General features: G+C 42.6%; 1 protein-coding gene across 1 annotated transcript in view; it reads left to right on the forward strand.

The window, feature by feature from the left end:
* Positions 1–476: 476 nt before the first annotated feature.
* The window catches only part of LOC146435769 (phospholipase DDHD1-like), a 41,959-nt gene continuing 17,206 nt past the window's right edge, over positions 477–25,229 (forward strand). The window contains exons 1-6 of the mRNA XM_085060981.1: positions 477–668; positions 4,640–4,741; positions 11,392–11,520; positions 13,295–13,442; positions 23,594–23,700; positions 23,988–24,094. Of these exons, the coding sequence (XP_084917107.1) occupies positions 515–668; positions 4,640–4,741; positions 11,392–11,520; positions 13,295–13,442; positions 23,594–23,700; positions 23,988–24,094 (747 nt within the window). The 5' untranslated portion in view covers positions 477–514. The remainder of the gene's footprint in view (positions 669–4,639; positions 4,742–11,391; positions 11,521–13,294; positions 13,443–23,593; positions 23,701–23,987; positions 24,095–25,229) is intronic.

Consider the following 25,229-nt stretch of genomic DNA (forward strand, 5'->3'; position numbering starts at 1 on the left):
CCTTGAGTAAAACATTGATGTGAATTTAAAAAAAACAAAAAAATTTGCTTTTTTCAATATCACCATTTATGCTAATTGCTGTGCATTTTGGGCTGTTGAGAGATGGACTGTGTTGCCCAGAAGTTGTCAATTCCCCATCCTTGGAAGTGTCCAAGGCCAGGCTGGACAGGGTTGGAGCAACCTGGGATAGTGGAAGGTGTCAGGGAATTGGATATTATTTAAGGTCCTTTCCAACCCAAACCATCCTGGGATTCTGTTTTTCTGTCCATCCCTCACATCCTCACACACAATTGGAAAATCTCAGGTTTGCAGACTAACACTGCATTCACTACTGATTTCACAGGAACAGGTTGGGGTGGTTTTGGAGGCTTTTGGGGTTCCCTTGTTAGGGATCCCCTCAACAGACCCAGCAGAATTCCCTTTCCCTCCTCCCTGCTCTCAGTTGGTGATTGTTGCCTAAAAACCCTTTTTTTTTGGTTTTGTTTTGTTTTTAGAAACGGAAAAGATCCCTGTAATGCGTGGACAATGGTTTATTGATGGGACTTGGCAGCCTCTGGAAGAGGAGGAAAGTAATTTAATAGAACAGGAGCATCTCAACCGCTTCAAAGGCCAGCAGCTGCAGGAGAGCTTTGACATGGAAATATCCAAACCTGTGGATGGGAAGGAGGGTAAGATTGTTTTGATCACTATAATGCTTTTTTTTTTTGGCATTTAAGATCTGATTTTCCTAAGAATGTGATCTGTGTTGGTTTTTCACCCTGCAGAGTGGGGAACATCAGTTTGCCCTCCTGTTTGCCAGTGTAGGATTTCCTGCTGCAGCACATTTGTAAAATTTATATTCGTGGATAAACATCTTGTTCCCATTCTGTTTTGTATCTTTTAATTGTGTTTGAAATCTCACTTCAAACTCAAATCTCTTGATGGGACAAGAAGAGTTCAGAGTCCAAATGCAAACTGGCTGATAGCTCTCTGGCCAGCATCCCTAATTCTCCCCTAAAAGGGAGTAGGATCAGTTTTACAAATCACATTTCATTTTCCATTTTTATTCAGTCTGAATTTATGAGTTTTCAGCTGTAGTAAATCCTGGGCATTCATTCTGTTAGGGAAGCCTTTTACATTTTAATGAGCAGGCTGAGGATGTTCAGTTGGTGTTGTTGGAGTCTTGGTCTAATGCATGGAACATTTTTTAAAATAGATTTCTGAAATTACTGGTCTATTATTAAATGCATACAGTTGAATTGATTGCTCGGAGCAGGTATTGCACAGCAAAAATTCAGTATTTTTGCCTTTCACCCTTTTGAGGGAACAACCTACAAACCACAAGCTGCAAATACAGAAGGCCCTTAATATATTTGAGTAGGGATTTGGCTGTGTTATTCCTCATAAAGAAATAGAATTTTATAAATTTCTTTCTTTTTAAACTGCAGCTTTGAACAAAGCAGTTCCACAGGGTAGGAATGGCTGTGTTTTGGCCATGAGTTCTTAGGTGTGAACTGCACAACCACCCAATAATAAATTGGTAATAAATTGGATGCACAGCAATACTCAGGGTAATTCTGTAATTACTGTAAGGAAAACCAGGTTGTCATTTGTTGATTTAGGGAGTTTTTTCCAGCATTACAGAGAGTTTCTAACTCCCCTTTAAAACTAGCGAGGACTTTATGAATATTTTTTTTTTCCTATTTGTGCTGCTTTAAAAGATCCTTTCATCTGGCCAAGGCTTCAGAACAATCTCCTGCTTCAACAGCTCTGTCAAAAAGGTACAAGAGGTGGTGTGACCCCTGAGCCCCAGCTCTGTGCCTGTACAAAAACCCTGCTGGAAGGCACTTTTACCTGAATTTCTGTGTGTCTGCACTGGTTTATTGTCCCAGAGGCACAAAGCTCTGTGGTGTTGGTGGCAGGGATTTCTGTTTTTACGTGGAAAGCAAAATCTTTGTGGTTCCTGATTGCTCCCAGCCTTTGGTAGCTTCATTTTGGATGGAAGGAAGGGTGGCTTCAGTGGTACTGGGATTTTCCTTATCGATTATATAAGAGAAATCAGGGTTGGTGTTTTTTTAGATAAAGTTTGGACCATGGAACAGAAATTTTCAGATTTGATGGTGGATGGACTGGGGAGAGTGATGGGAAAGATATGATCACTGATATTTATGAAAATGTAAAAGATCAGAAAAAGAAACTCCAAATTCAGGTACCAATGCCTTTTCTAAAACTAAAGTTAAGAAAGAAAAAAGCAAAACAAAAACCCCCCAAAAAAAGCCTTAAAAAAAACAAACCAAACCAAAAAAAAAAAAAAAAAAAACCAAACCCCAGGTTATGTATGGCATCACTTCAAATTTCCATTTATATATGCCAAGTCACCAGTAACTTTCAATAGGTTTTTTTGGTAGCTATAGGAGAATTGCAGGAAAAGCTATCAGTGTGTACAAAATGGTTTTGTCATTCTAATGTGCCTCTCAATATCTCTTAGACCTTCTTGCATCCACAATTCCCATCTGCAGTGGCACTGGGAGAAACTTTGCAACTTGCTTTATTGCTGGTGAAGCCAACATAATTAGCTGAATTCAGTTGATAAATCCCTCAAATGCTCCAATTTGTGGTAATTGCATCCTGTGTGAAACAGATTTTGGTGCCATCAAGGTGTGCAGGTACCTGTTATTGAAAACCAGTGAAAGCTGAAATAAATCTGGAAATATTCATTGGGAAGCAAAGTGATTGTCCCCAGTGCTGTGATCAAGCATTGTGAGGGATCAAAAACTGGCCATGTCCTCTGATTCCTCAGCAAAATTAATATAAGCTGCTGTAACAACCTCTTTGTCCTCAGAATTACTCCAGTGATTAGATTTATTAATTCTGCTCCTGGATTGCAGCTTGTTAACAAGGAAATCACCGAGCTTCAGCCAGGGCTTTTGTTGGTGATGGGATGAATAAATGCTCCATTATTCAAGTCTTAATCCAAGCAAACCTTCCTCTGAAAGTGCAAAATTATTCAGGAAAAGGGGTTTCCAACCTCCAGCCTACAAATAATGGCCATGCTGACTTCCAGTGGTTTTTTGGGGGCACAATGAGCTTTAAATGCAGAAGGTAACTAAGAAAAAGCACAGATAAGGAATGATTTCCCAAGCTGTGTTTGCCATGGGGCAGCCTGGAGATCACTCCTTTTCCCGGCAAGCTGTAGTTGTATTTTGATTTTCATCCTTGCAGGATAGAACAAGACCAGTTCAGTTCCTATCATCCATGATTTTTTTTCAGGTTTGTTCATTTAATGATGATGAAGTGAAGCTGAAAGCTTTATTTATGTGATAGGAAGGTAGGAATAGATAGAGTTCTTTGTATTTGCACAGGGAGATGCTCAAAATTCAGCTGGAAATCACCCAAGCAACCTGATTGGAACCTGAAATTGGATCTGACCTTAAAGTTGATCTGTGAGGAGGATTGGAACAGATGAACCACAGCAGTCCCTCTGCCAGGAATTATTCTGTGATCAAGTCTGTGATTCCATGATAGCTGATAAGAAATGCAGAAAAAAAATCCTGTCAGTCAGAGTCTGAATTAATATTTCAATGCATTGATTCTGAGGCAGCATAACTCTATTGGGTTTTTTTCTTACAGGATTTCAGCTTGTGGTTAATGCCACAAAACCTCTTAAAAATGTATTTGGAAGAGCTGATTTTTTTTTTTTGTCTTAGCTTTCAAACAGTATTTTCTCCCTGGATAAAAAGTTTATATAGATTTTTGTCACAGCTAAGTTAACCTTTACTGGGAAAGACCCATTTATAGCATCTTAGAGTTGTGCAGATCAGGAGGAATCTCTGGGGATGCTCAAGTCCAACCTCCCTGCTCGGAGTTGATGACAGCAGGTAGCTCAGGATATTTCCTGTGGGATTTTCAGAGTCTCCACAACCTCTCTCAGCAGCCTGTTCAGTATTTTACCACCCTCAGCGTGAAAAGCAATTTTTCTTCTATTTTTCTGGAGCTTCCTGTGTTCATTCTTCCTGAGGGTTGCATTCCCACAGCCAGTAAAATATTGTAGACTAAATTATTCTGTGGAATCCCAAGTGCTGTAGCTCTGAGCTTGATTTTCCTCCCCTCCAGAGAAATGATGTCCAATAATACATATATTTCATTTGCACCTGTATTGAGGCATCTTGGACCAGGATAACAGTGACACAAATATGGAATGTCAGTCACTCCACTGGTGCTCCTTGCAGAACAGAGCAACAGGAGGATGTTTTACCTAATCTAACTTTTACACTCTTGGGGAAAAAAAAAAAAAAAAAAAAGCAGAGCTGTGCTTAAAACTGAGTTGTTTAGTGTGTATTTAGGAAGGATCAGTGTGTTGGACCAGGGAGGAGATGATGTTTCATTTGTGTGACTCTGATTTCACCATGTCCCAGCTGTCTCTGACTGATGCCTTCAGCTCTGTTGTGATATCATAACTGCTTATGAAGAGTGAAGAAATTGAATTTGGGACCTCACACTTTCTGCTACAAAACCTGGTTTTTTAAGTATATGCTTTTTAGTGCTTTCCAGGAAATGTATCTTTTTGGTTTTTTTCCTGTAAAAAGTGATACTAATGAAAAAAAAAAAATGACACCCCTTTTAAAAATTTTACTTTGAAGCTCAGTGTTTTTACTTTTAGTTCTCTACTACCTCCCTCCCTTCTCCCTCCCTTCTTTGTTCAAATGGAGAGGATATAAGGAGAAATCAGATGCTGCATGTCTTAAGAGAAAGCATTCCCAAGGTACAGTAATTGGAGATTTCTTTTTTTTTTTTTTTTTTTGTAGTGCTCCTGCCTTAGGAAGCTTTGAATTCTAGTTTGCTTGTCTCAGTTAAATGTTAGATTTACATGCTTCAGGTTTTTTTTTTTTTGAGCTGTAATCATGCCATTTCCTTCCAAGGGGAAGGAAAAAGCATCCTAAACCTTAGATGAAAAGTAGAAGTGTTGTGAGTGCTAGAGAAAAGTAGATGCTCACAGTGTCACGCAGTAATTCTTATTATTATTGTTTGTGGCTGGTGAAATATGTAAACATTTGTTTCTTGCACCCTTTTTGTGTGGTTTGGTTTTTTTCAATAAAATAAAAGCAAGTTTTATTTTAGAATTGCAGCAAGTCTGGTATGAGAGAAATTTGTGAAAGAAGGAACGGAGGTTTTCTGCCACATCGTTTTGTTTGCCGCTTTCTTTTGGATAATAATCTTTAAATTCCGTGTTGTCATTTATTTTTGCTGCAGCTTTGGAATGAAATGAGCCTCTGGACGTGGGGAGCTGTGTGGAATAGAGCTAAAGGCTGCTGTGCTGCAGAAAACAGCCCTGACCTTTGCAGCAGCTGATGGCATGCAAATTTATTTCAGAAAGTGGGGGGAGAGATCTTAGAGGAGCCATTAATGATTGCAGGAGCTCCAAAGTTCTCATCACTGGGCTCTCTCTGCCACCATTAAAGCCAGCAGTGATTAAACTTTCACTGACTGCAGTGATTATGGAGCTAGACTTTTAAAACCTTTAATTTGAAATGGAAATGCCTGTGGGAGGTTTGGAGTTATTCTTGTCATACCTTGTATTCTTGTGGCTCCTGGGGATGTTGTGAACTCTGAGGATTTATTTTGACATGCCCAAATGTTTGCCTTTTGACTTCCCTTAATTATTGTTTTACATTCTTGGGTCCACATGAAAATGCCTGAAATCAAAATGTTTTGTGGTAAACTTTTTCCTGCCTCTTCTCACACAAGGAGCTCAAGTCTGATAAAGGTGAATGAGTGTAGCTCAAGCAGGAAGAAAGGATTTCTGCCTTTTCTTTTGCAAATTGCAGCTTTGAAATCATGTTGTGCATTTTTTTCCCCTCAAATCATGTTCAGTTGTGGTGATGAATGTGCTTGAATTCTAAAAAATTGAAATTAAGTGGTTGTGTAACAGCTAGTGGCACTGATGAATTGAGAGGTGGTGAAGTGCAATATAAAAATGACAGCAGTGTCAGACATTTTTAATTAAGACCAATGGCCTTTTTAATGTGGGTTGTTGGGTTTTTTTAATAAATAAAAAAAGGTTTTTAAATCTACAGGTTCATATCCCAGAACCTCAGAGTTGTTTAGGAAGCAACAACAGCAGCCAAATTATGCTCTCAGCTCCCTGTACCATGTGTCAGTCTTTTGTGGAGCACCTGCTGCTTGCAAGACAGATTAATTTAAAAATCCTCAGAGAAAGAAAAAAAAAAAAAAGGCAGGAAAGGTTTTGAGACAGTCTGTATCCTCCTCCAGTCTTTATCCTGCCTGGAATGACAGTGCCTTTGTCACTGGAGGCAGTTGCAGCTCTGAGCACTTCAAAGATGCTTTTCCCTGGATTGATTTTGACTCGAGCACCGTCAGACTCTGGGAGAAAAGATCTCACCCCGTGCTTTGCTCTTGGCAGGTGGGTGAAGGCATCAAGTAGGAAAGCAGGTGCTTAGCTGGAAAAGGTGTTTAATTGTGAGCAGTTGGCCCCAGGAGGTGTTCAGCTCCTCCAGATGGGAGCTGGGGATGTTTTCATGTTCACATCCACCATAAACACAGGGCAGGATTTCTGTTCCTCAGTTATTCTCCATTTCTTTGACTCAGGATGAGTCAGAAGCCTAAGTAAGATCAGGTTCTGCAAGGCTTTAGGAATATCTGTTCTGTGTTTTATGGTTACCTCTTCATTTTTTTATATTTAAATCTTTTAGGTTTTTTTTTTCCCCCTCGGTGTTCATCTGTCTTGGTGAAACTGGAGGTTTGTGTGATAGAAACCACTGATTTCTTCAGCTGAAAGAAATCCTTTCTCAGTCCCATCTTGCATCTCCAGTGGGGTTGAGCCTTCCCTGTGCTCACACTGTAGGTGTCTGTCTTGGTTGGTATTCCTGAAAAATGTTTCATTTCTAATTTCTGGCTACAAAGGAACCCAAAATCTGGCCTCATTTCCAAGGACTTGGCCTTCAATCCCAAACTAAAATCCTAGAAAGGCTTGGCTTGGAAGGGACCTTAAATCCCATCTCATTCCAGGGTGCAGGGACATCTTCCACCATCCCAGGCTGCTCCAAGCTCTGTCCAGCCTGGCCTTGGACACTTCCAGGGATCCAGGGGCAGCACAGCTTCTGTGGGCACTCTGTGCCAGGGCCTCACCACTCTGAGAAAGGAATTTCTTCCTTATATTTCATCTAAATCTCTCTTCCCTTAGTTTAAAACCCTCTCCTTTTGTCCTGTCACCATCTCCCCACATTAAATGTTGCTCCCTCTCTTTTAAAAGCTCTCTCCAAGTTCTGGGAGGCTGCTAAAAGGCCTCCCTTGGGCCTTCTCTTCTCTTCTCTTCTCTTCTCTTCTCTTCTCTTCTCTTCTCTTCTCTTCTCTGCAGAAAAGTGTGCAGAATAGCTGGAGTTTTCTGCACCTGGGGAAGATGCACCTCCAGAGATGTCTGCAGGAATGCTGTCAGTGTCAGGGAAGTGCCATGTGGAAACAAATCCATGAGAAGTCTGGTCCAGAGGGACATTTCTGTGCCCATGGTTTGGTGGGAAAGGTGTCCTGGACAGTCAGAGCTCAGTGAAGCTCAGCAGCATCCCAGCCTGGTGCCCTGGAGAGACTCCTCAAGTGTGGAATTTGTGCTCCTGGAGGAGCCAGCAGGCAGAGGGATGAGCACGGAGAGATTCCCCTGTGTCTGATCTGAATTCTGCGCCGTGGCTCTCTCAGCCAGACAGGGACATGCCTTGGTGGCTTCGTGCCATGCTGTGACAGCTGCTGGCATGCACAGCCCCTGAGCTGTCAGTGTGAGCCCCTCGAGGTTCCCAGGACAGGCACTGCTCCTTCTGCACTGGCAATGTCAATCCTGTTATCTCCTCATCCTCAGGAAATATCACTTTCCCTTCCTCAGATTCAGTTTCAAAGCAGCAGGGGCAGCCTGTGAAATCCCATACCTGCCAACCACAGTTTGGGTTTTTGGGTTTTTTTTTTTTTTTTGTTTTTTGGTTTTTTTTAGGGTGTTTCTTCTCAGACTGCTGTCAAATCCTCTCCAAAGATGCATTTTCGTGTTCCCTGTCTCACTGTTAACATTCCCCAGGGCTGTCAGCAGCAGAAGCTCAATTTGGTTGAACTCTCAAGGATCTTCATAATCTCTTCACTGTCAAATAATCACAGAATCGAATCCCAGAATGGTTTGGGTTGGAAGAGACCTTAAAGCACATCTCATTCCACCCTTGCCATGGACAGGGACACCTCCCACTATCCCAGGTCACTCCAAGCCCTGTCCAGCCTGGGGCAGAAGGTTTGTGGACATCACATCCAGGGCTTGAGGATAAAGAGACATCCCAATATTTATATCAGTTAAAAAGGGAAGATGAAAATCTGTGACACTGATCCCCAAGCAGTGCAGCCTGTGGGATTTTAACAGTGCATCCCAAGGAATTTCAGAACAGAGTGCCAAGGTGCACCACCCAGCTTAGTTTGTTTGCTCCAGGAGATTCCTTAACTTTTAAAGGAATATGCCTATTCCTGGTTGGGAAGATAGACACCCTGGAAATGTTATCCCAAATCCTGCCCTGGAGTGTATGGTGCCTTTGGAATGTCCTGCAGCCACTGGTTTTTCAGGGACTGGGGCTCTCTGCTGGTGGTTTGGACTTTGTGCATAGACAGGCACTGCAAAGCAAAGCAGGGAATGTGTCTGCAAACAAAATTTACTGAGACAATCAAAATGAAATGTAAATACGTCAGTTAAAATTGCAACATTTATTACCTTACTGGCAAATCGGTAGATCCCTTGAAAAGCATTGTCCATATGCCTTTTCTGGATCCTGCCACTTACCTAAAAACTCCTGATACTTTGTGGCTGAAGGAAAACTGAAAAGCAAGGACCAACACGTGATTTGTGGTTTTGTTTTGTTTTGCTCTGTGTGGTGGGTAGAAAGGAAGAGTTTATAGTCCAAGTGCTGCGAGAAATTTATCTGAGCTTGAAGGCAATGAGGATATGAGTAACACATCTCAGAGAGGTCACTGTGCTGTCAAGGGACAAGTTTGGTCTTACTGAAGGTCCCTGGCAGTTTCAGGTGGTGGTGTGTTAACAGTAGGCCACATTTTTAAGGTTCTCTTCTGAAAGTATTACTAAATATGCAGAGCAAAAATTGCTGAAGATTCCCTGGAATCCCAGAATGGTTTGAGTTGAGAAGGACCTAAAAGCTCATTCAGTGCCACCCTGCCATGGCAGGGACACCTTCCACTATTCCAGGTTGCTCCAAGCTCCATCCAACCTGCCCTTGGACACTTCCAGGGATCCAGGGGCAGCCACAGCCTCTCTGGGCACCCTGTGCCAGGGCCTCCCCACCCTCACAGCCAGGAATTCCTAATTCCCAATATCCCATCCATCCCTGCCCTCTGGCAGTGGGAAGCCATTCCCTGTGTCCTGTCCCTCCATCCCTTGTCCCCAGTCCCTCTCCAGTTCTCCTGGAGCCCCTTTAGGCCCTGACAGGAGCTCTGAGCTCTCTCTGAAGCTTCTCTTCCCCACCCAGCTCTCTGCTGGTCCCATTTCTGTGGATGCAGTCCAGGACACATTTGGGCTGCAAACACACCTGGCTGGGTTGTGTTGATCTTCTCATTCCCCAACACCCCAAAATCCTTCTCCTTGGGCTGCTCTCAATCCATTCTCCCTCCAGCCTGGATTTGTGCTTGGGATTGCCCTGCCCCAGGTAAAGAATCTTGCACTTGGCCCTGCTGAACTTCATTTGCAATTCCTCAGTCCTTCCACATCTTGTAGTTGATGCTGATGTTCCCTCAGTGTCCATGTTCAGGAAGAACAACACAAAAGTCAGGAATTTGTTCTTCCCAAGTGAGAATAATTAATGCAGAGTAATGAAAAGCTGCTTCTTCGTGTATGTTCTTTCCAGCAGAGAGTCTGGACTAGATTCCAGAAGGAATTGAAGGATCACTGCTCCCCAAACTGCTGTTTTTCCAGTGGTAATAAGAGATCCAACCATGTCTCTTCTTTTTTTTTTTTTTTTTTTACATTGAACATAACTTCCCCTAAAGGCATCAAACTCCCATCCCTCCTCTGCCAGCTTCTCTAGGATCATTCTCTGAGAGGGATCTTGCAGAATGCAGATGGAACAATTCTTGAGGACCTCCTGGACAGGCCATTTCTGCTCCTCAAAGTCAGGCTTATTTCCCTTCCTCTCCTCGCTCTGTCAGTGTAAAACAACTCTGTAATTCCAGTTATTTTGGTGAGTCAGTTGTTTACCACAACACAAGGGCTAATCCTCTCCTAATCCCCTTGTTCCTTACAGATTTCATTCGGGTTTTCATCAGTCTATGTCAAGTCTGTCTGCTTTGGCAAAGAAACAAAAAATATTACAGGAGAAAGGTCACAACATCTGGCTGAGCATGGCTGGTCTGTGCCTCAGCAGAGTTAAAATTGGGAATTGTGATGTCTCAGGCTTTCTCAGAATGTTTGTAGAATATCAAAAATCCATTTGGGTGGTTCAAGTAGGAGACAGGTTAGAGCTCTGCTTGCTGTGGAAAAAAACAACCCCAAAACAACCCCTCTGGGTGTTTTCCATGACTTTGGACTCCTCAGCAAGGGCAGTGCCAGTTAAATCACCATTTCTTTGGGCACAGGGCTATTGCTGCTGTCAGCTCTCCAAATGCTGTGCACCCCACGTTCCAGGTGACCTCAGCAGCGAATTTTGGTGAAATCCAAACTGCTGTAAATCAGCTCCTGCAAGCCCCAAGCCTGAGATGATCTTGATTTGCATCACAACATGCCTGTTGTTTAATCCTGACAGTCAGGCTGTGTGTCATGAGGTCGCCCAGAGCTCAGGCGGTTCCAAATCTGGAAAACACAATCAGCGCGCAGAAAAAAAAACATCCAACCGCTGGAGCTCTTGGTGGCTTTTGAAAGAGCTGAATTCTGTTCTGTGCCAGAAATTGCTCATTCAGAGGCTCATTGAGCTGCATTTCCAGCTCTGAGATATTTCTGAAAGGGAAGAAATGGAGCCTTCTAGCAAGGGAGCCTTGAAAGCCTCTGTGTTTGAGCAGAGCAGCTCTCCTGGGAGGGAAGGCTGAGATTCCAATTTTTTTTAGTGGTGAAAATACCTGATCATCACAGCCACCTCTAGTACTTCAGGATCCATCTCCCTGCACCCTTGAAGGGAGTATTTTGGGAACCTCCCACCCCAAAATGAGGGTGGGAGGGGAATATGTGAAACATCCTCACAGGTGGTCTCCAAAACTGCTGCTCGTCCTGCTCAGGTTAATCCTAAATGCCAAAATTTCTCCAGGTAAGATATAACAGGAATTTTGGCATCATGGAGCTCTAGTGTGTAAATCCCCTTTTCTCTCTCTTTCTGTGTTTAAAGAGATTTTTTTCCCCTCTTACCCACCTAACTCCAGTGTTGTTCCTTTTTGCTGCAGCTATTCACAGTCTAAAGTTGAGTCGCAACCACGTGGATTGGCACAGTGTGGATGAAGTGTATCTGTACAGTGATGCCACCACATCCAAAATTGCAAGGACTGTTACACAAAAGTTGGGCTTTTCCAAAGGTAATCTTTGCCAGGGTTTGTGAAGGAATATTGGAAATGCCAGCATTTTAAGTTTGTTGCTTTGACTCCAGAAGGAAATGTTGAGTTTTAATGCAGGTAGCCCATTTTGGCCATTGTGGTTTTTTATTTTATATAAAAATTCATTTTATATATTCATATTTTATTTGGAGTCCTTAGGTTGTGTATCTAATTGTAACTAGATGTAAATCTTAATTTTTTAAAATTTTATTTCTATTACATGTTTGATTTATCATATTTTAATTTTATTCCCTATTTTGATGGGTTTGGATGCAGCAGTTAGCACTATATGAAAAATACATGAAAATGTTACAGTGGCAGAGTTCAGCAGCTACTGTAAAGTTAAAATGAGATTTATTACGGTACTAATATAAATATTACAGTTCCTTTTGCAGCCTTAACTTTGCTGCTGGGTACTTATACATTATGATGCATTCCTTAAATACATGACCATACCTTCCTACTCTCCCCACCTCCATCCAGCCCTTTTTCTCTGTTCATGAAACAGAAGTATGAACTGACAGGAAAGGGCATTTAGACAGAAAATATTTCCAGAAGGAACTCAGGCTCGTTCAAGCTCAAAACTCCCAGAAAGGCAGCAAGGCTGAGATGGTTGGGAAAGAATGTGGTGTCTCTCAAGGAAAAATCAGATTATTGCCAACCTAGAAAATGGGAACTTGTCCTGTGCAGGACACCAAAACAAGAACCTACAGTGTGGTTTGTTCCTTGAAAAGTCAAGGTCAGGTAATAGGTCTGACTTTGATCTCCATCCCTCTGCCCTGTAATTAATGCCCTCTTACCCCCCAGGGCTCCTGGGTGGATACTTAATTCATGTTTCCTAAAAAAATAATATCATTCAGCACTGCAGTTCCAGAAGAAATGAAGTAATTTATCCAGAACATCAGTGGGATAATGTGTAATAAATAATAAGATCTGCCCTAAAGAGTTTGGGATGGGAAGTATCAGATAGAAGTTCACTTGGTAAACAAAACCTGTCTTGGGTAAAAAATGCTCTTGGTGGGTTTGGGGTGTTTTCCTGCTCTTTGAAGCCCAAATAAGTTGTTAGTTGCAGGTTTTTGAGGCCAGCACTGGTGCCTGGCGTGGTCCCCTGAGTGTCACTAGAGGGGGATGGAGGCACATGGTGCCCCTGGGTGTGTCAGTCCATCAGCACCGCTGGGAGAAAATGTCCACGTTTACCCTGGGGAAAAATTTTTGCTTTGGCCACCAAGCTGGAGAACGAGCTGGGGAAATTTGAGGTTGGATCAGCTCAAAACAAAGCAGGTTTTCCCCATCAAAATCAAAAACAGTGGAGGTTTTCAACCAGTTCTCTTAATTGGGGTGGCTAAAGTGACAACACTTAATCCCTAACATGGCCAGGTCATTTCCATGATCCTTCCATGCTGTGGGAGTAAGGTGGAGCCAGAAGGAAGCTTGATGGTTGAGACACCCAGGAGAAGGGTATTGTGTTGTACAGCTGGGTGCACAGTTACACAACTGTTTTCTGAAGAGCTGTTTTCCAAAACATCCCCAAAATGAGTTCCCTCTGCAGTGGAAATGGGTATTGATATCACCTGGGTGCTCAAACCTTTCAGGGGTTTACAAGTGCATATATTTAAAAATAGATGCTAATCCTTTAATTTTGTGATTATGCATTATATAATCTGATTTTCAGCGTGTTGGTCTGAGGAAAGCCAAGCTTCTGTCAGCAGATGAGACCCCAGAATGTCACTGATGTGGGATAATGTTCTTTTTTCAGCCTCCAGCAGTGGGACGAGGCTACATAGAGGCTATGTAGAAGAAGCCACGTTAGAAGACAAGCCACCACAGACCAGTCACATTGTGTTTGTGGTGCATGGGATTGGGCAGAAAATGGACCAAGGAAGGATCATCAAGAACACAGCCATGTGAGTGCTTTGGAATGCTTGGAGTGGCCTCAGTGTGAGGCTGTTGAGTGACAGCAGAGCCTTTGGTTTGGGTTGAATCTTCTCCTGTTTCCTTCTGCTCCTCTTCCCCTGAGTCATTCATCTGTACATTGTGGGTACACTATTTTTTTATGTTAATTGGGATGTATGGACTTAGGAAAAACCAGAAGAGCAAAGATTTATTCTGATTTTTATCAGCAGCACTCGTGACTTTTAGAGAGGACATAACTTCAAGCTGCACCAGGAGAGGCTCAGGTTGGACACCAGGAGGAATTTCTTCATGGAGAGAGTTGTTAAGCATTGGAAGTGGCTGCCCAGGGAGGTTTGGAGTCCCAATCCATGGAGGTCTCCAGAGAAGGACAGGATGTGGCACTCAGTGCTGTGGGGATTGGGCACAGCTTGGACCGTGGAGGTTTTTCCAGACTAAAGGATTCCATGTGAAATTCTGGTACTTGTGGTCAGTGACTCTCCTGAGCAGTGAGAGGTTTTTCATTTGGTCAGAATCGAGGGAAATGTTGTTTCTAACTAGTACATGGCTGAATTCACTGGGTTAGCAATAGGAAGTGAGCAACTGAGCAGAAAATTTTTGATGAAGTGGTGTGGGACAGTTAATGTCAGAGTGGAATCTCTCAGAGCTGGGACGGTGGGCAAGCAAACTGCATCCTGTAAAAGAGAGGGAATGGGGAGATAGAGGAATCTTGTCATTCCTAATGGGACAGAAGCCCTTGATGGAGCTGGGAGCTGTCACTGTGGCACTGCTCATGGAGTTCTGTGCCCAGAGCCCAGCTGAAGAGCAAAATGGGATCAAAAGGCTGTGAAATCTCTTCAGTGAGTGTCTCTTGTGCAGAGTGGTTTGCTAATGGCTGTTGGGAATGATGTTTCCCAGAGCTGTGGCTGCCATTCCCCATTCCTGGGAATGTTCCAGGCCAGGCTGGACCCATGTCTGTTGAGAGCCATCCCTGCGCATGCCAGGGCTTGGAACTTTGTGATCTCTAAGTCCTTTCCAACCCAAAGCAGTCTGGGATTTTTGGCACCTGAAATGATGGTTTTGATTCTTAGAAAAATAAAGTGCACCTGACGGATTTGTGGAGGATGAGGTGGCACTGAGGAATCCCTCGTTAGCTGAAAGAGGAGGCTGAAAAGGTGTTAATTACAGGTTTAAAGGGTGTTAATTACAGACCTGTGTTGCACAGGTGGTTCAATAGGTGTGTCCCAAATAGCTCCAGTTCCATCAGAGCTGACAGAAACATTGCAAAACCCAGCGGTTCCTGTGCTGTGGGCTTTTACAAATAAGTGTACAAACTTCCATTTTATAGGATGGAATTACACTGGGAATACAAATAGCCTCGATATAAACTGGTTTTTTAACAGTGACCAGAAATAAAACTTTAGTCTTGGAATCATTAATAATTTTTTCTGCTTTATCTTTCTCCCTGCTCCATTTTCCATAGTTACAGGGGTTATATGGGTGGATTAACTTCAGCTCAGGTCACAGTGCAGAGATGTTCATTCCTTAAATCCTGCTCTAATTGGCAGCCCAGTGTACGAAATATTTTCTCCAAAAAGGAAATAAGACTTTATGTACTTCAGTAAATCTCACTCCTCACATCTTCAAGAAATACCAGACAGCATTGCACAGCCTTTTAAAATGCTAATTATTGGCATAAATTGTGCATTCTGTTCAAAATTTGCAAATTAAGGCATCATTTTAGATTGAAGTATCTTTTTTTTTCGCTCTTATTTTTTTTTAATAACAACTTAAAACTTATCAGTGAGGAACATCCCATATGTTCTAGGGAGAGATTTCAGAAGGAAATGTCTGCCAAGCTCTCACAAGCCTTACTGGCACTTTCTGTTAGCACCTTCATCCATGACATTTGTGTGATGTTTGGGTTTTGGGGTGGTTTTTTACATGCTTTTTCCTTAGGGACACAGTGGTGCCTGTTGAAAAATGACTAAGGAAAAGTATTTTTTGACCATTCACGCTTTGAAATAGAAACTAAGGAGAGAAGATGTCAGTGGGGGTGGTTTTTTTTCCTTTTAAATGCACTTTCTTTAGTAGGAAACCTGTGGCTGGAGCCCACCAGAGCACATTTGACACGTTCTGTCCTCAGGTTACCACCTTGAGAAGAAGCTGCTGCAGCTCACATGATGCTGCTGCATCATTAGGCACATCCTGCTGCTTGCAGAGGTGAAAACAGAACCCTCGTCCAGGGAAATTCCCAATTATCTCTGCTAATTTCATTAAGGACTGCAGCTCAGTCCCCTCATTAACGTGGCTGGATGCTGTGGTTGCAGGGTATCCTGTGAGTAGGTGCATGGGAAAAGCTGCATTTCAGGGATGCTTGGATGAGCAGGTCCGTGGTGGATGTGACACAATTTTGTTTCTCCTCTGTGTAGTTAAACACATTTATTATCTAAATGTAGCATGGCAGCTGGTGCAACAAGCTGCTCCTGTCAGCTCTGAGATTCACTGGGAGCTCGTCTGGGGAGAGACAGTCCCTCCTCCAGGCTGGAGCTGGGATTCAGCTGCCCCAGTGTGAGCAGAATAATGTGCTCTTAGCTGTGTTGGTACCACAGAGATGGTTATTGAAGGGAGAAGGCTTTGTAGTCTACATTCTGCCGTAATATTTGGGTTTATATTCAGCAGAAATAAAATTAACTGGAGGGGGTTTTATTTGCCATCAGGTGCAGAATGCTGGAATTCCTTGATTTGTGATAAGGTGCAGTGTCAGCTTGAAAATAAATGCCTTTGGGATGTCTTTTTGCTGTACACACTCACATATTCGTATTTGGAATGTGTTTTTGTCGCAGAAGCTGATTTCTGGTTTTGTAGAATTTGTGGGTGAATGGGAGAGATGTTGTTACACATATTGAGAATAATTTAGAATCATGGAATGGTTTGGGCTGGAAGGGACCTTAAAGCTCATCTCATTCCATGAACAGAGACAACTTCCACTATCCCAGGTTGCTCCAAGCCCTTTCTAACCTGGCCTTGGACACTGCCAGGGATCCAGGGGCAGCCACAGCTTCTCTGGGCAACCTGTGCCAGGACCTCCCCACCCTCACAGGGAACAATTCCTTCCCAAATTCCCATCCAACCCTGCCCTCTGGCAGTGAGAAGCCATTCCCTGTGTCCTGTCCCTCCATCCCTTGGAGTCCCTTCCCAGTTCTCTTCTAGGTTCCCTTCAAAGCCACACTTAGGTCACCCCAGAGCTTCTCTTTTCCAGGCTGAACAATCCCAGCTCCCCCAGCCTTTCCTCACAGGAGAGCTGCTCCATCCCTCTGATCATCTCAGTGCCTCCTCTGGACATTTGGGAATGTTATTATCCACATTTCCAACCTCCTTTTCAAAGCTCCTGCTGTTTTACCTGACACAGGTAAAGCTCAGACCTTTCACCTGAGCCAGGCAGGGCTCAGACCTTTAGGCTGAACTCAATTTCATCAGCTCCTGTGCTTCAGGAATGAGTGAAACAACTCTCCTGTGTTTTTCCCAAACAGCTGGAATGTTGTGTCACTTCTGGGCTGCTCTCACCCCAGAGCTGGGCTCTGCCTCTGTCTGCATCTCCTGCTTGGATTCAAAAATCACATTTGTCTGTGCTGCTGTTCATGGCACAAAAATTGCTGTCTGCACAAGCACCAGCATCTTGGCCTAGTCACCAATTACATTTTTATTGCAAGTCCCATTAGAAAGCATTTTAATTGTGGATTATCATTAGGATAATTACTTCGGAATAGCTATTTTGGTGCATTTCCATTGATATGCAAGCCTGTGCAGAGCCTCTCAGAAGCCTTTCACTGCATTAATATGTGCTGCTGGAATCTCAAATGAAGATTTTCCTGTAAAATCTTTTCTGTAATTTTAGCTCTTCAGGTATTTGTTAGCTTCATGTTCCATTTAAATGCTTGCATTGCATTAAATACATATCAGATGCTTGTTTTTCATCCTTTGGTGCAGCAATTAATTCCAAATAAAGCATCCAGATGGTAAATATTAGCTTACAGGTTTCAGCTTGATCTTGCCTTGAAAGAGGAGTTCAGCCCAAGAGGTAAAAGGTGATAGTTAGGGCATGAAATACTTCTGTAAGAGCTTGTTTGGTGTCTATTTATTACCTAACACTTGGCTGGCTGTTTATTATCTAACACATGGACAGGAGCTGGAACAGCCTGTTCAGGACTTGGGTGGATCCCCAGGGCTGTCCCCATTCCGAGCCTCTCCCCATCCCTTTTTCTGCCCTTTCCCTTCCCACACCATCCCTGCTGTCTGTGTGATCTCCCTGTAAACTGTCGGTCTGAAAATTTGGGATTCCACGTGGAAGATGGGAGTGAGTGGTGTGGGGTCAGGAGGTGACAATGGGGACAGGGAATGGCTGCTGTGCCCTGTGCCAGCATCTCCCTGCAGGGCAAGGAGTGCTGGGAGGAAGTCTGGAGCACCTGGATCTCCCAGGATTGTCCCAGGATTGTCCCAGGATTGTCCCAGGATCCTGTGATCCACCAACAAAGCAGCTTCAGTTCCTCTGATGGTGCAAAATCCCTTCAAAAGGATGAAGTGTGAATCGCAGCCATGCTTCCTTTGTTTGCATCCCAGAATTTCTGTGTCTCTCCTCTGAAGTGAGATGAGTCTGTGTGTGTCACAGAGCAGCGATTTTCACAGCAAATTTCTGAGAGCAGCAGAGGCAGAACATGACTTGTGTCTCGCAGTTGCTCTTTGAGATGCGCCCGGAGCGAGGCTGGAGTTGGCATTTCTGCAGCTCAGCTTTGGGAAACAGCCACCCTCCCATTTCCTCTGGCTGCAGCACATCTCCATTTTTATTACTCATGGCTGCTGCTCTCCCTTCAAGCTCAGCAAATTCAGCCCAAGCCAGCTCTGAGTTTCCTCAATGACTCGTGGGATGATTTCCTCAAAGAGGCAGTGAGCTCTGCTCTCTGTTTGAGGGAACTCCAGTGGGGTGAGAGCAGTTGGGAAATGATTTAGAACATGATTTACCAGTTCTGGGACCAAAATCCAAATGGATCCACATGGCCTTGCAGGGAATAGTGAGAATTGAGATGTTTTTTTTCTGGGAACATCCCATTGCCCTGTCTCAGAATGAGAGTGATGGGATGAGGGGTTATGACTTCAAACTGACAGAGGGCAACTTTAGAGGAGATATTGGGAAGAAATTCCTCACTGTGAGGGTGGTGAGGCACTGGAACTGAGAAACAGGATGTCCAGGTGGCTGCCCCTGGATCCCTGGAACATTCCAGGCCAGGCTGGACAGGGCTTGGAGCAACCTGGGATAGTGGAAGGTGTCCCTGCCCATGGCAGGGGGTTGGAACTGGATGAGCTTTAAGGTCCTTTCCAACCCAAACCATTGCAGGACTCTGTGATTTTTTTGAAATCAAGAGTTCACAGTAAGAAGTTCTCAGGTTTAAGGTTTAAATTCAAGATCATTCCCTATTTCTTGCTCGTGGATCATCTGACTGAAGAGAGTCTGCAAAGACAACTTTCAAATGAAAATTAAAAGGAATAGTTCCTTCAAGCTTTCAGGCATTTTGCTCTGTTACTATCAGCATCTTTCTGTAAAATTTGGGAAGTAGCTGAAGCTAACTCAAGTTTGTAGCTGCCCAGTTTTCAATGCAGGATTTGTAAATCCTACAACATAAAACTCATAGCATGAGATTAAAAACAGCCACAGTAATAATTCTAAATATGTTAACATATCTCTGGCATACACTCACTTAAGCAAGGATGTATATATGTGAAAATACAGATTGGTTATTTATTATTTTAATCAGGGAAAGGCAGCCAGGCACATTTTATTCGGGGTGAATCTCCAACTAGCTATTTTCAGGCCATTACTTCTTGCATGGGAAATAGCAATGTGTGAGAATTCTTTCTAAGATGTGCATTGCATCTGTGCATGAGTGGGTTTTTCCCTTAGAAAAATCATAAATTAGAGTTGTTTCCTTGTGTTTCAATGCATAGATTCAAGTAATTGTTTGTTCTGGGGTCAGTATTTCAACATGCATTTGTACCAGGTGGATTCTCTGCCTGCTTAGATGAGGATTTATGACTTCAGTTGGTGTTGATTTAGCAAGTGAGTAGAAGGATTTGCCATCTAATAAAATTGAAAAAAAAGGAATTTATTTTTAAGAGCCAGAAGGAAAAAAAAAAACAACCCAAAACAAATCATCTTCATAGCAGAGCAGATAAGCAGGTGTGTTTGCTGGGGGTTTGCATGTGGCTGTAGCTACATTGCCTGGAAATTACAGCCAATTTTCTTCAGAGTTTCTATCAAGCTGCCGATGAGAATCAGTGGGGGATGTGGTGCAGTGCCATTGGATGTGGCTGGGATGTGTTGCACTGGGAATTTCAATGATTCCTGGGAGCAGGAGATGGATGTGCCTTTGCTGCTGGGAGATAATGAGAGGGTGAAGTGCTCCTCTGACAGCCTGTGACATCAGGGAGGTGACAGGTGACAAAAATGGGATGGAACAGAGTTTCTGTGCACTTCTGGCAGGATGTGTTCTGCAAGGCTTGAGGGAGATGTGCACAGAGCTGGGGTTTGGGGTTTGATTGTCAATGTTTGTTCAAGATCATCCCAGCAGGAGAGAAGGATCCAGGGAAATCTCAGAGCACTTCCAGTGCCTAAAGGAGCTCCAGGAGAGCTGGAGAGGGACTTGGGACAAGGCATGGAGGGACAGGACACAGGGAATGGCTTCCCACTGCCAGAGGGCAGGGAGAGATGGGATATTGGGAAGGAATTCCTGGCTGGGAGGGTGCTGAGGCCCTGGCACAGAGTTCCCAGAGAAGCTGTGGCTGCCCCTGGATCCCTGGAAGTGTCCAAGGCCAGGTTGGAGCAACCTGGGACAGTGGAAGGTGTCCCTGCCATGGCAGGGGTGGCACTGGATGGCTTTAAGGTCCTTCCAACCCAAACCATTCTGGTATTTTACAATTCAGACCATTCTGTTGGAGGCAGAACTCCATGTGGACAACTATAACTGCCACAAGGTGAACCCAAATCTGAGTAAAATCAAGTTTTACATCTCCAAAATTTTGGATGAGGACACAAAACCCACACAATTTTTAGGAGGGGAGACCTGAAGCTTTTCCCAAAAGCTTTGGCAGAATTGCAATACCACACGATTTTCTCCAAATTCCTGTGACTTTTATTTAAAAAAACCCTCTGAGTCAGTTTGTTTGTGAGCAGCTTCAGTAAGACCTGGACCCTTTCAGTCTGTAGGAAGCCCTGCAATTATTGTATTTAAAGATGGGGATGTCTAATATCTACTCATCCATAATATTTCTAGCTGCTAATGATGTGTAAATAATTTGGATGTTTTTTTCCTGCTCTGTTAGGTTATTTACCATTTCCTTCACTTAAAGTAATTGTTGCTGTGTACAGTTCTGTGCTTTTTTCATGCAACATTTCTGTGCTTTTAAGCTGAGCAGCTTTAATTTGCTGCTTGGCTAATTTCCTGCTGAATTTAACTCTTGCTGAATTCCTCTTTGCTGGTGTCATGCTTTAACCCCAGCCTGCAGCTGTAGTGGGGTGGGGAGGAGGGCTGGGGAAAGGTAAAACCCATGGGTTGAGATAAGAACAGTTTAATAATGATTAATAATAATAATAATATTAGTAATAGTAATGGTGGTGGTAAGAATAAGGATAAGAATGAGAATAAGAATGAGAATGTGTAAGAAAAAGAGTAAGTGAGAATATGTAAGAATAAGAATGTGAATAAGTAAGAATAAGAGAGAATAAGAATAAGTAAGAATAAGAGAGAATAAGAATAAGTGAGAAAAAGAAAGAATAAGAATGAGAATAAGAGAGAATAAGAATAAATGAGAATAAGAATGAGAATAAGAGAGAATAAGAATAAATGAGAATAAGAATAAGAGAGAATAAGTGAGAATAAGAATAAGAGAGAATAAGAAATAAGAAAGAATAAGAATAAGAAAGAATGAAAATGTGAATAAGAATAAGCAGCTCCTCACTGGCAGAGCATGAGACACTGAAAAGTCCCTGATTTAGGGTAAACACAACCCAAACAACCAAAATATCAGTGTGTTATCAACATTATGCTCATCCTGACTCCAAAACGTGCTGTACCAGCAGGAAAATTCACTTTATCCCAGCCAAAACCACCTCCTTCATGCAGAGAGAGAGAAGCTGTCTTGGCAATACCAATGTGAGCATTGCCAAAGATCTCTTTTATTTTGCTGACTCAGGGACTCCAGGAATGTTAATATATCCACTGATTTTTTTATCTTCTTCATAATCTAGGAATTCTATGTGGGGGTGGCAGGGAGGGTTTTGTGCTTGGCAGGGATGGATCAGCTCAGGACTTAAATCAGCCCTGATTTAAGCAGATCCTCTTGCTGAAAGTTTTTCCCCCCCCTTACCATGGGAAGGATATTCTGCTTTATTTAAACCTTTGCCATCTCGTTGGATGAGAATCCAGGAGATTAGGACTGCAATCACTCCAGGCTTTAAAAATAAAGATGCTGAGCAGTTGCATTTCTTGGCTTTTTGCACAGCCCTTCAGTGACTGCTTGGGAAAAATGGATGGGAAGGATGCTACTTCCCTTTCCCCATTTTTTTCTCACTTTCCCCTTTTTCTCTCTCTGCTTTTTTCCCCTTACCTCTCTTTTTTACCCTCCTCTCATTTTCCCTTCCCCCCATTTTGTCCTTCACCCCTTTTTTTCCTTTTACCCCCTTTTTCCCTTCCCCTTTTTTTCCTTTCCCCCTTTTTTTCCTTTATCCCTTTTTTCCTTTATCCCTTTTTTCTTTTATCCTTTTTTTCCTTTCCCCCTTTTTTCCTTTCTCCCCTTTTTTCCCTTCCCCTTTCTATTCCTTTTCCCCTTTTCCTCCCCCTTCCTCCCACTTTGTCCATCTCCCCATTTGATTTCCCTTCCTCCTTTTTTTCCCCCCTTTTTCCTTTTTTTCATCAGAAGGTAAGTGTCAATGATGGAAAAAAAATGTTCTCACTGCCTTCTTCAAAAACGTGGCACATGAATTATCTGCTTTTTTAGTAGCATAATTCACTTTTCCTGCAGAAAACAACAACAACAAGAAACTGTAGAGAAGAAGAAATAATTGTTATTGTAGAAAATCCTACCCCATCCTTCTCCTTTTCAAGACAGGATTTTGGCAGAGTTATCCCTGTAGGATTTTTGGGTAATGCTGGTGCAGAAATGCCAAACACATGGAGCAGCTGAAGCAATTCCTGTCCCAGGTGTTGGTAGTGATTTCTCCTGAACTCTCATTTCTCCTGAAGAACAGAGGAGCTTTAATATACCCAAGGAAAGTGCATGAGATCAGAAATTAAACTCACTAAAATGCTGAATGATGTTGATAGAATGCCTGGATTTTTAGTATCTTGTGTGATTTCATGCTGATTTTGCTTCTTTACTGATGGATTTTTCACACAACACAAAGTCCCATTTTTAAAAGAATATAACAAACCATTATTCCCCTTTTCCCCCAAACAACAGAGAGGGTCAGATATACTTTGGGGTTTAGGTATTTTAAATTTTTTCTAATTCCTTGAGAGAGGTGCATCATTGTTCAGATATGCTGTAAAAATTAAGTCTTTTAAAAGCCTCTCCATCTGCAAGTTAAAACACTCCTAAGTGATCCTGTTTCTCAGCCTCGGAGCTCTCAAGCCTTCCAATTCAGTATGTAAAATTAAAATCAATTTCTGCTCTTTCAAACCATATTATTAATAATTTTCTTTGGGTTTAAAAGCACTGAATTGTCTTCCTTCTATACTGGTCAAGTTGATCTCAGTGAGTTCTAGATTACAAAGCAGGGGTGAAATTCTTAATTTTTTATTTTCTGATTTTTCTAATTCTTTTCTAATTTTCTAATCCTTGACTTCCACATTCAGCCCCAAACCCAGCAGAGTTAACAGATACCTTTGAATTGAATTTAGGTGGATTATGTTAAGCTGATAGTGTGATACATTTAAACTCTCTGGAGCATGCAATGCACAGAATTTTTTCATTACAGGAGAGTTTAAGCACTTTGCAGCAAAAGCTTGAGGTTGAGGGAATTACGTGTTTTAATAGGGATGGAAAAGCAGAAATTCAGGAAATGTGTTGTACCAAGAGGAGTCTTTACAGGAGCATGTTCCTTTGTTTTTTGTAGGATGAGAGATACTGCAAGGAAAGTGGAAGAAAAGTATTTTTCCAATCTTGCAACACACGTGGAATTCCTTCCAGTGGAGTGGAGATCCAAGCTGACCCTCGATGGAGGTACAGCACTCAATTCTTTTGCAGTCTCAAAATTGCCCCCCAAAATTTCCATCTGTGCTCTCTGCTGGTGCCTTGCTTGGATTTTTGTTTGGTTTTCTTTGCACAGCTTTGAACATTTCCATCCCTGGCACTGTCCAAGGCCAGGCTGGATGAGGCTTGGAACAACCTGGCATAGTGGAAAGTATCCCTGAATGACTTTTAAAGTCCCTTCCAACCCAAACCAGTCTGGGATTCGATTTTATCCTTCTCCTGGATGTAATTAAATCTCTTTTTTTTGAATTTCCCAGACACTGTGGACTCCATCACTCCGGACAAGGTGCGAGGTTTGCGGGATATGCTCAACAGCAGCGCCATGGACATCATGTACTACACCAGCCCTCTCTACAGGGATGAGGTGAGTGTGGGGAGCAGGTTTTTGTGGAAGTTTTACTGGAGAAGGGCTTGGAGGCTGAAGCAATCCGGGTTTGGGAATGGCAGGAAGGTTTCCTTCTAAGGAAAAGCTGCAGGGAGGATGTTAACACTTCATGGTCACCTGTAGTAGGTGAATTTTGAAGAGGAGAAGAAGAAAGCAAAAGTGCAATCCATGTGATTTATTTAGAGCAGAAATATCTGTCTGAAACAGCTAAGAAATGGGAAGGGCTTCAACAGCATTTTTTAAAAGGTATTCATATTTAGAGCAATAGGAGTCCATAGAGCTGAGATGCTTTTTGCCTCTCTGACAATATCCACGGACATTTGTCACTTCATTTTTGCCAGTTCTGAAGACAGATGGGATGGCAGCACTTTGGAGTGTGTTTGTGTGCATTTGCCTTGCAGGGAAACCAAAATGATCCCCAGTTCCTCAGTTTACTGGGGGACTGTTGGTATCCTGGATGCTCCCATCCTGCTTTGTCCCAGCTGTGTAGCTGTTGAGTGACCCCATGAATCAGAGGAGAAAAGTCATAAATATGATAAGAAATCATAGTGGCCTGTAATAATGATAAGCCTTAAATAAATGATAATAACCTGAAAAAATTACAATAATCTGAATAAATGTAAAACATGCACAGTGCTTCACCCCAGCAGCACCCCTTGTGTATCACACTTACTGAAAAACCCCTCTGGGGCTGTTTTAGGATTGATTTCTGTAGATATTGCAGGTTTTTTCTGTGCTGGCTGTGTTATTTATGGAGTAGTGTTAATTCTTTTGCAGCCTTGGCACCCAGAGCATGGTTAGGCTGGGGCAAGGTGAGACCCTGAAATCTCACCTGGGAATTTGATGCTACCTTTCAGTCAAATTTAATAATTTAAAAAATTTTTAAAAATAAAATAGTAAATTTAGTAAAATTTAATAATTTTAAAACTGAAATCAGTCCCTCTCTTGCTGCTCTGTAATGCAGAATTCACTGATCAGGACTCTCCACTCTGTCTCAGGTTTCTCTGTCTGTTGTGTACCTGAAGCCAACATGAACTTTTGTGGCAAGTGATGAAAATTTCAAAGGCAGCTTGCAAACAGATATTTTTTAAACTGCATTAGAGGCTTGGCATGT

This window comes from Lichenostomus cassidix, chromosome 5, assembly GCF_008360975.1.
Source record: "Lichenostomus cassidix isolate B80296 chromosome 5, HeHo_3.0, whole genome shotgun sequence".
Taxonomy (NCBI): Eukaryota; Metazoa; Chordata; class Aves; order Passeriformes; family Meliphagidae; genus Lichenostomus; species Lichenostomus cassidix.